The sequence below is a fragment of the Aspergillus flavus genome, chromosome 4 (genome assembly GCF_009017415.1).
Source record: "Aspergillus flavus chromosome 4, complete sequence".
NCBI classification, from domain to species: Eukaryota; Fungi; Ascomycota; class Eurotiomycetes; order Eurotiales; family Aspergillaceae; genus Aspergillus; species Aspergillus flavus.
Window position 1 is genome coordinate 4,325,589 of NC_092405.1, and position 15,239 is coordinate 4,340,827.

The 15,239-nt window shown below is 49.2% G+C and overlaps 3 protein-coding genes across 3 annotated transcripts; 1 reads left to right on the plus strand and 2 right to left on the minus strand.

Annotated features, from left to right (window-relative positions):
- Window positions 1-170: 170 nt before the first annotated feature.
- On the minus strand, window positions 171-3,848 carry F9C07_2068370 (fungal-specific transcription factor domain-containing protein; the record flags this gene model as incomplete). The annotated part of the gene is made up of 3 exons (XM_041292427.1): window positions 171-256; window positions 317-3,691; window positions 3,755-3,848. The coding sequence occupies 3 exons, from the start codon at window positions 3,846-3,848 to the stop codon at window positions 171-173; spliced, it is 3,555 nt and encodes a 1,184-aa protein (XP_041146849.1).
- A 600-nt stretch (window positions 3,849-4,448) lies between these two features.
- Window positions 4,449-4,820, plus strand: F9C07_10294 (uncharacterized protein; the record flags this gene model as incomplete). Its single annotated transcript, XM_071507375.1, has 1 exon — window positions 4,449-4,820. The coding sequence occupies one exon, from the start codon at window positions 4,449-4,451 to the stop codon at window positions 4,818-4,820; it is 372 nt and encodes a 123-aa protein (XP_071366719.1).
- Window positions 4,821-11,902: 7,082 nt separating this feature from the next.
- Window positions 11,903-14,243, minus strand: F9C07_2284065 (GPI anchored protein). The gene is made up of 2 exons (XM_041292428.2): window positions 13,280-14,243; window positions 11,903-13,157 (listed from the first exon to the last, which is right to left on the minus strand). The coding sequence occupies exons 1-2, from the start codon at window positions 14,155-14,157 to the stop codon at window positions 12,860-12,862; spliced, it is 1,176 nt and encodes a 391-aa protein (XP_041146850.1). The 5' UTR covers window positions 14,158-14,243; the 3' UTR covers window positions 11,903-12,859.
- Between the last annotated feature and the right edge of the window lie 996 nt (window positions 14,244-15,239).

Genomic DNA, 15,239 nt, shown 5'->3' on the forward strand with positions numbered 1-15,239 from the left:
AGCCACCAGCTCCCCAATCAAGACAACTTCGTCTTACTGCACTGAAACGGAGACGAGGGAAATGAAGTAAGCGAACAAGGCCACGTAACCTTATACAAGGTTGTGAAACCTCAAGAGCAGGTAGATACAAAAGGAAGCAGAAGGATAATGGACCACTCAGACCGGTTGATTTAATCCGTTCTCATGGCCGAATTTTCAGCGCGCTCCTTCAGTCGCATAGCTTGCGCTTCGAGAGATCGAGCCATGAGCTTCGTGACTGGCCGATAGTTAGTTTTGTCTGAATTATGCGAGTCATATGGCATGAAATTGAACTCACCTGGCCAGACAGCAGCCCTGTCCAAAAGGCTTGCCGTGGCAATCAGAATCTTGCAACCATATCCCCCTTCCACAACGCTAGGCAGCCGTTGTAAGACGCTCAGGGTAGATACAGTCGCACTGGTTTGTACCTCCGCTTGCATCTTGGTTTCAACACTGGCGAGTATCTCCTTGATCTTCTCCAGGAGCTTACAATCCTCCTCCTCTAGCAACATGACCCTCGAAGCTTGGACCAGGTCAACTTCGTCCCGCCCTAGCAGCCCCAAGTAGGGGCCCACCCGCTCCTGCACAGTTGTAATCCACTCGGCAAGGACTTGCGCGCAGTCAAAAGTACACATTGCGCATTGAATGGGCAAGTCTCGGCATGTAAATTCCGCGAAAGTATTCCCGAGCCGGTCTGACATAGAGATTGAGTCTGCTGCATAGAAAGCTGCTTTCCGTAAATGCCTCTCGCGCTTTGACTGGCCCGGACGGTGTACGCCCATCAGGGTCTGCATCGGATGCTCTTGCGTAGGAGTTTTGGATATGGCAAGGTCAGCTACCCCAAGGTCTGCCACTGAATCACGACGGTTGTCCATGTGAAAGACGCTTTCCGTGATCGACGGATCCAACACATCCGGAGGAATCTCTTCCACGTGATTGACGATGTCAGTCCCTCGCGCGAGCTCGTCCGACATGGCATTCCAATCACGTTGCCAGAAGGCTTCTTTGCAGCGACCTAGATTAACGAACAGTCGAACGTAAGCCAGGTCTAGCAATGGTATACTATCTGCCGAAAGAGGACCTGCCCCAAATGGATTCGGCCGCTCCAAACTGTGGACAGGGTTGCTCGCCCAAGCAGCCTGCCACGCCCGTAAAGCTGGCTCAATGTGTGCTTGCATGGCATCGGTTTCCCGGGCGGTCCACTGTCGGCCCATGTGTCGCTGACGAGTCTCCCAAATGTAGTTATGGAGAGCGTAGATCAGCACGAGGCAGCCAAACGTGCTGGGCTTTAGATCGTTGTTTGAAGAATCTTCCGATGTAGTATTGTTGCTGGTTGGTGTCTGCGATTGACTTTGCTCCCGTTGGCTGGCGGTCAAAAGCGTCGTCAGAGCCGAAGGAAAGGACAGGCCCTTTTGGGATGCAAGGGGCCCGCCCTTCTTTCTCCACGCTTGAGGCGACTCTGCTGCCCAGAGATCCTCCTCGCATGGAAGGTCCAGGCGAATTTCAGAATTGGTCAACGCAGGAGCATGGTTGTAAGCGGACACAAGGAAGCAGGAGAGAGTGAAGATGGCATAAAGAGTACGCTTCCGTTCCTCGACTATTTTCCAATCCAACCAATCCTTTCGCTCCCTCGGTGGGCCCATGGAGGAGGCCCAGGTCTCAGGATCTGGACTGGCGTCTTGAGAACTATCTCTACTACCAAGCCCGGCTTTGAGATAATCCTGAGGCAGATCTCTCGCATCTAGATGATGCGTCAACTCTGCGGCTCGAGCAAGGCTGACTAAGGCTGCACAGTGCGTACTCGCGATGTCAGCGGAGGTCTTGTCGCCGCAGGTATGGCCGTAAATGACGTTCAAAAGCATCGCCTGCACCAACCAGAGTGGAGTGTTGTGGACCGAGTTGTCGCGGGCAGAATTGGCCCGGCTAAAAGCGGCGGACATGTCTGCTTTCCGACGTTCTTCTAGGTAAAGCTGGATCATCTTTTTAGCGGCTTCGAAGAGGTCTTTGGAGGCCGCGGTGTCGTATTCGTAGAGCGCACCGATGGCTGCCATGGAGAGGATCAAACAGCCACCACCGCCGGCAACACCAGTCGAACTTAGATTGAGATGGCCGCTGGGGGTTCGTAGATTATTCGTGTACTCGGGGGCTTGGAAATCGAGGGTCGGGATATGGAGAAAGGGCATGTGCGGGTGGAAATAGGTGATGTAAGCTGAGATATAACGCTGCATATCGGAAGTGCTGGGCAGCGGGCTGGAACTGTTGAAGCTGGAAGAGCGCAAAAAGAGGTCACGGCAGTGAAGCATGCCGCTAGCTGGCTGAGAATATTTGCGGTGGTTGAAACCGGTGGGTTGGGCCATGCTGGCTAGTAAAGCCTGTCGGGTGGAGTCTGTAAAGGTATCGGTTGAACTTGAGGAATGGTGAGTTCGTAGGGCACTATTCGCGAAAGGTAGGTTGAAAGGATTAGGAGAGTCTCCGTTGGTTGCCATAGAGGATGATAACATACTCTGCGAATGTCCCCCTACCATGGGCTGGCCCACCGAGGTCATGGAGGGAGGGGTGGCATAGCTTTCAGCAAACGGGTTTTGCGCCATCAGAGACTTGGGTGAAACAGTTTCCGGGGGAATTCCTAGATCATTAAAAGTGGGAGATGTGTAGTCAATGAATTGGTTGGACGGCGGTCCAGTGTGGGGTGGAAACGGGTTGTGCCAGCTCGCTGATGACACGGAGTAGCGGTGCCCTCCGTCCATCATGGCTTCACTGATGCCACTCTGGCTGCCAGTGCTCATCGCCGAGGGCGATGATTCGTCAATTACCGACTCGTTACCTTTCCCCATCTGCATGGATGGATCGAATCCGTTCATCCAATCAAAGCTGAAGTCATCCTCCATCATAGGATCTGTGGGCGGCATCTGATGGGCACCCTGGGTGTATGGTGAGGAAGGCGAATCGTTTCCGTACCCTTGGGGCGAACCGCCAAAGTGTAATTGGGCGGGGTTGATGGTACTGTGACCCATGAACATATCTCCCAGGCTGACATCGAAGCTACCATATACCGGGGCCGTACGCAACCCACCGGAAAGATCCATCGGTAGTCCATGGGTTTCCAACTTCGTCAGACCATTCACCGGGGGATGGGCGGAGCTGAACCCGCGATAATCCAGATTGGACCCCACCGGTGCTGAGCCTAGACTCGGATGGTAGGCATGGCCGTGGGTGGGTGCCGCTGGCGAGGGGTGGGTGGCATTGGGCAGTCCCAGAGAAGCGCCATCAATATGGCTAATGGTATTGGCTCTGGGGCGCATGTTGCTGGACGCATTGACGATGGAGTTCTTGCGCACCCTGTTCGTCCCCGTCCCCGCGGCTCCCGTGCTTTCTCTCCGGGCATTTCTGGGTCGCGACGACGGGGTGGTGGTCATATGTAGCTTTTGCTGATGTCTCAGGAGCAGATCACGACGAGCAAAGCAGCGCGAACAGTCCGGGCACTCAAAGGGCTTCTCTTTAGTATGCGAGCGCTCATGTCGTTTCAGATGTTCCAGCCGGGCAAATGAACGACCGCACGTTGTACAGACATGAGGTCGAGGCTTATCGGTCTTGGGTGGCGGGATGTTGTTCTGCGGCGTCGTGGTCTGGCCGTTTGTTTCGGCCTTCTTTGTGTTTTCCTTGGTCGACGGCGCTGACGATGCCTGGTCAGGAACCGGAACAGATGTTTTCCATCACCACGTAAACAAGCACTCACCAGACATATCTCCGGGAACCTCACTAATACTCGCTAGATCTTCGGTTCTGGGGCTAGTGGCCGGGTCTTGACCCACCATTGTATCTAATAACATCCTTTTACTTTCTCTGTCAAAATCGCTCGTGCAGACACCGACTTTAGCAGGTGGCGTTATCTGCAGTGTGAGCGAAGTTGAAAACGAGGGGAGTGTAGAAGGACGTCACTAGGGGTAATCGGCGAAATCCTCTTGGTAGGTAGGGGCCTGATAAGGTCACTGCTAACACACTCTGTCCTGGGACATTGACTGCTCTCTGCTTTTTGATCAGGTCAGTCACGTAGTTGGTAAGAGTGACTACTGCAAAGAATGATCAATTATGGGGAGGGGTTGTCAGTGATAAAAATGATTCCTCCAGTAGAGGCGATGGGGTTATAAAGGGACTGGAGAATTATGGGGAAAACCAACCAGCGCAACAAGTTGAACGGTGGAATCAAGCTTGTGAATCGATCAAGTGAGACCAGTGGTTGGAATGAAAAGCGCGACAAATTCAAGCGAATTGCCCAGTCAGGGAGAGTCGACGAGGCGGAATGTCAGAACCCACGAGGTTAAGTGGGCTGTGGCGAAGTGGTTCCTGGGGAACTCGAGCGAGGTGTAATCAGTAGGGGTTAAGGTTTGGAGGCAATCCAAAAAAGAACCACGGATGCAAAACTCACAGAAATGGGCGAGAGGAAAATGACACGAAATGACTTCATTCACAATCAGTTGTTCCAGACCGTAATATGGCGTTTGGCGTATACCAAATGGAGCAACAGGAGTGACTGGTCCGACGTTGATGCGGCGTCTCGTACAGTACAAATCGATCGGATGCGGACGCCGGAGATAGCCGAATTGATAGGGGACTTCGACTGTGAATCAATTGCTCATAAGCCAGCGAAAGCGTGTGGGGAAGAGAAGCGTTGGCGAGAAGAAGAGGAAGGGGGAATGAAGGAGAAGAGAGGACAGGGTAGTGGGATGGTAGGGGTGGGGGGAAGGGAAGTGGTTGCAGAAGGACAGTCCAAAGGAAGAAAGATGAATGGAGAAGTTGAATAAGATGGTGCCAGGAGGAAGAGCGAGAGAAGATGTAGTAGTAGTAGTCGTGGTAGTAGTAATCGTCGTGAATCCGTGTACTTACCTACTAATTCGAGCTTAGTGGTTCAAGACTAGTCGCAATGGTCTCTGCGCTCTGAGTGGACTGAAAGGAAAAGCAGTGGGAATGGTCGCACGAGGCAGGTAATAAATGGAAAATGGGGATAATCCCTCGTCAGCAGTTGCTCCAGAACTTTTTGGTTAATATGCAGACGATGATTGCTTGGAAGTTGACAGATGCTCGTAACTCTGCCACAAACTAGCCGCTGAACTAACTCCTTACCCCAGCGACTGTCGCGGGATAAACCACGAAAGACGAGGCGCCCTGAGAAGGATTAGTCAGGGCCCTCCCCCAATCATTTTGTCGCTGGTGGGGTCACCGGCATTAGTGCACCGTCCGTTGCAGGGGAGCATGGGCCATGACAGGGCCAGAGCCAAGCGGCCTGCTCCACGCCCCCGGTCACGGGGGTGTGGATGTGGTTGTTTGTTAAGTTCAATTGTCGTACTGTATCGTCATTCTCGGCCCCCCGGGTATTATCTGTCATTTATTTTTATTTTTTTTAATAAAATAAAGTCAAAATTACTTTTTTCTTTTTTTTTTTTTTAATTATAGACCTTGAATGTCTTATTTCCCCTACTTTTGTGAATATCTTAAACAAAATTTAAAACATCGAACAGTTAAACAAAGAAGTAGAAAAAAGCCAAGATCACAGAATTACAATTAGAACCAATGTGGAAGAATTCCAGGTAGAACATTGTCTCGACCTAGGTACCACTCAGCAAGGTATTGACCGGTGTTAGAAAAGGTAACGTCGTGCTCATACGACTCACAGACAATGCCCACGCATTCCATCGGTACAGCCCACGGACATCGGTGCTATGACACGCTAGGAAAGTCCTTCTTGGATCTAAAAGTAGCTCCTACGTAGGCCATCTCGATTGGTACTAGGCTCCAGGACATTATTGTCGAGATATTTACGTTTCTGGTGATAGGGCGCAAACAGGAGCATGAATTATGTATGTACGAGGAGGCCATGTACTGTGCCTGGATGACTCCTTCGTATTCACCCTTAATTAGTCCGACCGCCTTTCGCCGTTCTTTCCTAAAATGACTGTATTATGGGAGCACCTAAGTAATCCATGCCGATGACCGCTCGCCTGGTTTGGTTGGCATGATGTTCCGGTCGAGCATCATTTCCCTGCTTAGGTCTCTCTTCTTTGACGATATCCATTCGGCTCCCAGAATAATTAAGATCATAGGCACCGTAAACCTCCCTAATTACACCGGTAATACATCGAAGAAAACAAGGAAGCGACCTGACTATACTAAACCGATATGTCTGACTAACTAAAAATAATTGAATATGCACCCAGTAGGGAGCTGAGAGACAAGAGATAAGAAAAGCTGAAACATTCCACTCTGGAACGTCCAATTTCGCGATAGTCATAGCTTGGGGGGGGACTATCAGTATCTCGGAACGAGATGGAGCACAGAGCCTGTATATCAGTGGGGACCTGCGGCAGTGACCAACCGACGGAGCTGCTGCCTATTGCCTCAATGTTGATCGTCCTTTTTAGGGTCTCGTCAACGATCGTGTCCGAGTCGTGGAATTAATTGTAATACATATCGAAAGTCAAATCAATCAAAAAGGTAGTACCCTTTGTCGACTACTACATGTCACCGTGATGATACTCCGGGTGATGGAAGGGTGATGTACAATCGGAATTGCTACATTCTCAGTACCACAAGAGAGATCCATGGTACGTACCATCACTAATCGCAGCTACTTAGTTATCTCAGGATAATGTGATCCTGATAAGACGATAAGAAAACAGAAAGAAAGGAAAAGAGGCAAGGCCAGTCAGGTGACAGGCGCTACTGCCCATTCGGGCCAAGTCGAACTTAAGCGTCGGCAATTCCTCCAGTCCAGGGGTGACGCTTCCCGGTGAGTGTTGGAGGAATGGACTTGTGGTTGAAAAGAGGTATCACAAATGATCCAATGATGTCATCCTACAGCTGACTCAGCGGGCGGGTATGGTAAGACGATGGTATTATTAAATACAGGTATTAATGTCTCGGAAGGGAACTGAACGTGGAATCCAACCCCAGACCTCGTGACAGATCGGCAGACAATTGTGGCTTCCAGAAATCAACACTTAATTTGTTGAGAGGCAAAGTGGATAAAAAGAATATAAAAAAAGAAAAAAGAAAATTATAAAAAAAAAAAGAAGAAAAGAAAAGAGATATTCCAGAAGAAGGAAATTTGAAGAAGGATCTAATTAAGTCAACCATTGTTCGACGGTTAACCCGGGATCCAGGGCCATGGCTACCGATGGGGTGGCGGTTGGCGCCGCATCAATTTGCCCCCTAAACAGTCAAAAGCCGCACAAAGACCACTATCATCCTTTAATATTACGATCTGACTGGCTATGGATGGACTAAGACGACCACGGCTACGAATAAGAGCCGAACAAAGAAGGGAAAAACCCCAAGGCCACGCCGTCTTCCGAGGCCACAAACAGCAGCTCTGCGCCATTTTGTGGGGGAAAGCAAATGAGAAGCTGCACCCTTCGTCGAGTGTGGGGGATTTCCCCATCTCATCGTTCAGCCCTCTGTGCCAATCGCAACCCCCCGATCCGTTGCAACCGGTGGATAACTTAATAAGAAGTCATCCACTTTTTCTGAATGTCTTGGTTATTGTGTCTCTGTCGGTCTCCGAGTGCTCCGAATCAGTGTCTTCTCTCATTAGACCGTGCTCGTTTGCCCTATTCGAAATTGTTTCTCTCAATTGACCCGGATCCGCTCCGGGCACTATGAGAGATGAGTTGGAGACCGGATCTTCATTCAGTGGAGATTTGAACGAAATTGTGGGTTTCTTCCTGTCAAAGATGCCTCCGGCCAGTTCTCTGGTATTGAAGACTTGGCGCAACCACGGACGAAAAAGGTCGGAACCAGCAAATGGTTACACTAGTACTCCATACTCCAGACATCCAGCCACGTCTCATTGGATATACGACCCGGTGATGGCGCGGATCGTCCTTGGACTTCCCCAACCATGCGTCCCCTGAGCACGGGAGCCAGTTCCCTAGGGAACGCTCGAATTTCTAGAAATTAGGACCTAGCCACCGAGCCATCCAGAGTGGTCCGTGACGCTCCCATGTTGCATTGGCGCAATTTGACTTTCGCCTGTCTCCTGACGGTCTACCCTTGTTCACCTTCCTACTCCAGGGCTACATTTTGTTTTTAAACTTTCGGACTGGGTCTGGGAGAACGTGGTGAGGACTCCGTATGGGGATCTATATGGGTCCAATACGACGGACAAAGGAGACAATAACCTGGTGGCCACCCTCCATGAAAAGAATTCAATGGGAATTCCATTGAACGGCCGAAAATGCCGCCGGTCAGGTCCCGGACTAGCTTTCTGTTCTTGTAGCATGACGAAGGGTGTTATTTTTATCCGCTTTATTGGACGAGCTCTTTAGCTCTTCCGATTAAGCAACGAAGGTGTAGGAGCGTCGAAAGTTACTCGATAACTACAGAAAACTAACAAGCTACCCTGTCCATAGAATACGACCTTATAACATCCACAGGCAACTCTAGCCACCGTGCAGATGTATGTTCCATCCAGAGAGTTTCTCTTCCCCGACTAACCTTTTAGTGGGCAGCCATCGGAGAACTGGGGGCAAAATACCCGAAATAGGTGAATAATGCACGAGGTTGCGATGCCTAAGGTTAGCCGCCGCGCGGTCCAGGCGACCAGTCGCATTGGCCCGCCTGATTGGCTGCTGCCCCACGCCATGACGTTCAGGTTCGGCCTGAATTGCGAGGGGTGGCATCCGGGAGGTGCCTGAACTACTTTGAGCATAAAATTACTATATCGGATATCTCCATGAGTATCAGTGTGCTCTCACGGATGCTATCGCCTGTTACCACGTTGAACTTGTGTCTATATGGATAGTATAATCACGCATGATTCAACGCAATACGGCGCCGAACAAATCCGGGGAAGTTACTTCTCATCGCACGGCCCTCGAACGTTGACACCTCAGGCCTGGTGTGAGGCCGAGCGCTACTCCATTGAGTTTAGCCACGGACGGGTCAGGTGGTTCCTTATGCAGTAGTGCATCTTTCGCAGAAGAACAACTGGCGGGAAATGATGATTCTCATGGTTAATGGTATCGGTGACCATTATTAATATCGCATGGACCTGATATATCAGCTAACCTGCTTTATAGAGCCCCTATCTATGCGCAACGTACGACATTAACGAGGGGTGTTATGACAACTTTTCATTTTGTCTCTTTTAGCTACCTTCACCGCGCTAATCTATATATTCAGGAGCACTACCGTACCACCATGCTCACTATAATTAGTTTGGTCTGTCGTCCAGCCGAAACCTACATTGCTGATCGTCTGCCGGCGCCTACTAGACGCTACTTCGTAGTGTCTCATTGGAGAATCTACGTCGCATGGGTTTAGGCGGTTGGGCAGTCTTTAACGCCACTGTAGTATTTATATTAAGGAAGTAAAACCAATTAACGAAAAAATACAAAGCGAAAAAAATTACAAAAAGGGGTTTCAAACGAGACGTGGTATCTATACTCAGATGATCCATGAGACAGACAATCCTCTACGGAGTGGTCGATCATCTGCGTCAACACTGCGCCGACAAGTCACTAAGCCCTGATGCCAGACGGTTATACCCGTAAATCCAGAGATCTGAACTGCAGAACCGCCACAGACGAGACATGCGTGGCTCTGTAAGGAGTGGCATGCATCGATGATACAATTGCATTGTCGATCCGTTGAAGCCGGGTGGATCAATGAGAGGTAACATCGAGAAAAATCTCCGAAGAGCGTGCGTTGAGCTCAAGCGTTTCTGGCCAGTAGGTGGTCTGAGCTGGCCGGATCTGCACTATGCCATCACCGGATGCGCGTCCATACATTCGATATCTTTACAGCAGACCTGCAGAGATTCGGCTGAAGAGGTGTTCTAAGGTAGGTACTATGGCGCAGGTTCTATGCTGAGTGAATCTGTGGAGCTGCATTTGCCTGCTTGCAGGTCGTGTTCAGCATAGATGATCCACGGTTGACGGGTATCAGGGTGGACAGATCTTCATGGCTGGAAGCTCTCCATGACCGTTTGAGCTCAACGGGCAGCACTGACCATGTGCTATCTGATACGGATTAAATCCCCTAACATGTAGCACGCCATATTTGGCACTGGGTTTGTCATTGGACTTGTCAGCAATTATCCTGGTTAATTTAGTGCTTGGAGTAGGTACCCACTGTCTGCGCTAAGAGGACCTGCCACCAGTTAAATATTTGTGTCGTTTCAGACAGGATTTTGGGAAAGTAGTCTCTGGCATACTGCACTTGGTCCCAAACTCCCCTCCTTACACACAAAGATATAGCCATCTGAGGTCTTCTATCTGAGATTTAAGTTCCGTCAAAGAGTCCCGTCATTTTCGCAACGAGAAATACCTCAAGAAAGCTGGACCACGACAGCTCACCACCAGAAGATAGCCTTAGCGGCCGCAGCTCAGTGGAGCCCCCAGCCTCTTAGCGCCCAGTCACTACTGCATGATTGGTAACAGTTAACCCTGTTACCCTGGCTGCAGTCATCACAATTCCCTGTCCTTTACTCCTAAGTATTGTAACTAAGAACGGATGGTTACCATACCGCCATCCACTTTCAACCGTTCCTGGTGCTGCCGCACCTACAGATATCTAATCACATTTAGCGGCTGGTCCTACGCACACCATTCCACGGAGTCTACGAATGAACAAGCCCACTGATGTGAAGTTGTGGAGTTAATCTGCGGCTGAGCCTTGTTGATCCCGTCCGTCCGCTAAAAACGAAGCAAGTCGTCTCTTCGTCTTCTCTTCTGAGCCTAGTTTCTGGTGAATTAATAATGCAGTGCAGAAAGACATCGATTATGGGGAAGCTTCAGCCGAGATTATTTTCCAAGAATATTTCTTTTTTAAAATATACATATACATTGAATTCACTACCCGCCAACCAAACAGTAAAAGTAAATAATCCAAAACCTTGGACAAGAAGAGGTCCCTGCAGCCACCGACCACATCCCACCCACGATTGGATAATGCCACCTGCATCTTCCCTGGTCGAGTTAACAAGAGACAAACAGCCCAGGAGGCCTGCCACAACGCAGCTAATGCACCCACCCATGCAGTCATACATACCATGCACATACATACATGTATGTATGTACTTAAGTACATTTCCCAAAAAAGTAAACAAGATAAAAAAAAAAAAAAAGAAAGGACAACCTGTAATACTGATACCTATAGCCGGACTGCCGGAGTAAACCCGATATCACCCCAAGCTGGAGATATGTACCCTTAACTCCAGCTGTCCTAGACCCCGCCATACTCTTCGCTTGTAAGCAATCGATATTAATTTACGGCAGGGCTGTGCGCGGATGTATCCGTATTGGATAATGGCGCATGTAGGTAAGACTTGATGGTTTGCAGACTCAGGCTAACAGCGTGGGATGTCGCGCGTACTTCGCCCGGTGTGATGTGCTCCGTCTTCTCTAATGTAATGTGTACTCCGTACAGTGCCTTGTTCTACCGGTACATGTGGTCCTTGCGCTATTTAATTGTGGCTTTTCGTTGAACACTACTGGGCAGCTTGCTTTGGGCGATGTAATTGTATTCAGAGTCGCTGGTGTTCTATGTAGTTGGGTTTCTGGAGCTTTGACGTAGACGGACATCGCACGGGTGCTTGTGGTGAGTTGTGATTGATTGCTTATTTGTGTCCCTGCGATGCTTCTACGTTGGTCTGGAGTTGAATGCTTGGTTTTGATCCTGATTCTGATTTGGACTCTGTGAAATGATGTATTCGGTCTACATATGTCATCGTGCTGCTTGCACTTTGTAAATGGACTGGTTGCATTAAATATATTGTGTCGATGTTTAGGGTACCAATGACCCAGTGACTCGCGACAACCATTTGTTCTGTATATATGTAGTTAACATCAACATATATTTAAATAGACAGAAGGGTAATTTGAAGTAGTCTTCTACCCTTCAACCAAATTCTAAACCAGAAAAAACGCTGAACTCACTCATACAACACCAACTCACCCAGCGAACTCACACCCCCCACAAGAAGTCCAAAGCTCATCTCCAACATCACCCATAAGATAACCAACTACAAACACAACCTAGAAACGACATAAAAAGAACACCCAACAAATTGCCTTCACCACACCAAACCCAAACCCCCAAGCCGGACCCCCCACCCCAAACAGGCATCTCATTCCCTCCCCAGACGCCTTTAAAACAACCTGCATCAACGGCCGTCCAGCTCACCACCCGACCAGTTCCCATCCCAACCATCTAATCTAGCCCCTCCCCGATAAGAACCAAGATTAAAGACAAACACGACCACATCCCAAAGTACATACATCCAAATGCCCAACTCCTGCTCAGCGAGCATACACGAGAAAAGAAATCAAGTCATTTGATTATCACCATGCAGCCACAGTCCGGGTATCACCTCTAGCGGGCTGTATTCAAATCCCCTATCTCATGGTTTCCGGGTGGTCGTCTGATTAGTATGGTGTATACTAGGGCAGTCGATATTGAAATTCTCGAGTGAGGTGAGATACCTTATGCAGGAGGGAGATTTGGGTCTCGTGGTTTTGGGCGATGCATGGCTGGGCGTAAATTGGGTTGTGGCTTGCTGGGGGGTGTTTGTTGGTGGTGGGTTTACGGGGGTCTGGTTTGGGGGTTTGGTGGTATTCTTTTTACTTTGCTGTTGAGGGGGGTTTGTATAGATAGACTTGTTATGTTTAATGAGTATGTGAGAGAATGTATTAGGTAGACTATACTATATACTAAGGTCACGACATGGAATAGAATCAAGGTAGATGACTCCCTCCATCTACAATAAATACCTTCCTGCATGAAATCCACCAGCAGAACTCATCCCAGCCCTGTGTCCAAATCCAAACAATACAAGGACACTACTCTAAAGACTATAAAGCAAAGTCCCATACCCCAACTGATCAAACCCACCACTGGTACTCCCATAATAACCACCACCACCCTCAGCACCCTCGCCCTTCTCAACCACCATATCCCGATACTGCTTCGTCCAAGTCGCATTCAGCTTCTTGAGTACTCCATAGTGATTATAAAGCAGCTCCCAGATAGGACGCACATCGCCACGAGAATTCTCACTGATGACTGTCTGCGTCACGTCGCTATTCTGGTACGTCGTATAGGGAACATCTTTGCCGAGGTTATACTTGGCTGCGTATTCAGCTCTGTAGACGTTAGTAGCAAGTCCATGTCCATACCATCATCTTCAACTCCGTCTCCAAACCCAAGAACCAAAAAACAAAGAAAAGAAGAAAAAGGAGAACAAGAAGGGAACGAAAAAACCTACCCCGCCAAAATGCGATTATCACCATAAGCAAACAAATCCTCCCCCTGATTAAACGCCGCCTGAGCAATAGCGCCCAAGAGTCCGAAATCCAGCATAGCATGACCCTGATCCCTCCCGGCCTCTTGCCCCTGACCCAAAACCTGACCGTCAACATCATACAACTTCCAAACCATCTTCTCAATAGCACCATTACCAGTCCCATTCTTGAAATAATCCACCGCCTCCTGAAACATCGTCTCGTTATCCGCGAGCACACCAATCGAGAGCATAGAAGCGAGGTTACACAGATCCCAATTAGCCCAATAATGATCAATCTTGGCATCATTATGCCGGACAAAGAAATCATGATTCATGGGATAGAACACAGAGACCATCATATCCTTAAAGGCAGCAAACTTGCTCTCCTCCCAGCCATCGTAATCACGCATGATCTCAGCCGCATTGGCGAACTCATACCCGTAGATGCCCGAGGCGAGGAACTTGTCCGAGTTCCCCGAGATGCTCTTTAGGGTTGTGGCCCAGGCGTCGAGGACGGAGACGGCTGCGTCGGCGTAGGTTTTGTCGTCGGTGACTTTCCATTCGATGGCTAGGGCGTAGGCGGCTGCGATGTCTTTGTACAGGTTTGGGTAGTTCTCGGCGTGCGTGCCGTCTTTGCCCCGGTAGATGGTTTCTTGGGGGCGGGGCGTGTAGCTGGGGTTTGCGAAGGAGCTGTTGGTTAGTTTGTACCAGCCTGTTAGCTGGGGTTCGGTGTTGGAGTGGACTTTGGTTTTTATGCGTTCGAAGTCGGTGTTTGTGTGGAGGAGACCTGGGTGGGTGAAGGCTTGGATGAGGGTTGCTAGGGACGCGATTGTCCCTGCTGCAAGGGTTGAGGGACGCATTTTGGTGGTGATTGTATATATGCGTCTGGTGACAACGAGGTTGAATTGACAAAGAGATTTTCCAATGAAAGACAGAACAAGCAGCACAGCCGGTCCCTGTTATACACTATATACAAAAGTGTTCAACGGAGCCAGTCCGGAAGATCAACCGGTGCGCATGCGCGTCTCTGTTCGAACGTGTACATTAGCAGGGAACAATATCCCTGTCCTGGAGGAATGGCCGGACATCCTCCTGAAGAAGATCATCAGCATATATGGAAGAAACTCAAGAGTTATTGTACGATTGAGGAACTGGTTGACGTACGCGATGAGATCTAATGCGGGAAATTTCCTGATTAAGGAACGAAAGTATGTCTATCATGACCGAATCGGGAAACGTTAGGGTTGAGGGCCGTTTCAACTAAAACATCCACCCCACTTAGGAAGGGAAAGAGATTGATAAACTAACATCAGGAACCAGGGGAACCTTCGTACTCAACGTACTCATTGCGAGAGTATCCACCGTTTAAGGGGTTCTGCACCGTTGGGAGGGCGCGTTGTAGCGGGGCTACGTACCGAAACCCGAGGGGTCTCTGATATAAATTAATTTATGTTGATTTGCTGGCTCCCGACTCGCGTTCATTCCCCATCCCGCGCGGTAATTGTTTGACCATGGCTTTATGAGTAGTTCGGGAGTTTTGCCGTTATGAGTTCAAACGGCTTAGGAAAATATTACTCAATGTATATTTTTATTTCTGATTTCATTGGCATATAACCTCATGTTGTGTAGTAATAGCTGCTGAGATATAAACATCGTACGCTACTGTAAACCTGTCACCGTTCAACGTGCTGATCACTTACTAAGTTCTGCTGTTGTTGAGTCATAAGTGTCGGTCTTTGCGGTGATCATTCCGTAGCCGTTTGGGAGTAGTACTCCTCAGTATCTGAAGAGGGATTGATATGGCTATGGTAGGTGTCTAGCTACCTTTACGGGCTGAGGCATTTAGGATACAATTTATAGTCAGAGAGTGGTTCTTTGGTACAATGATCTGCATATGTATCCTTGTTTGCTCGATAGTAAAGGAGCTAAGATGGCAAGACAG

Bases quoted from the DNA above. Each gene is read 5' to 3' on its own strand.
- F9C07_2284065 (XM_041292428.2), bottom strand. From the start codon at position 14,157: ATGCGTCCCTCAACCCTTGCAGCAGGGACAATCGCGTCCCTAGCAACC. The intron at 13,158-13,279 runs GTAGGTTTTTTC...TAACGTCTACAG, and splicing joins GATAATCGCATTTTGGCGGG to AGCTGAATACGCAGCCAAGT.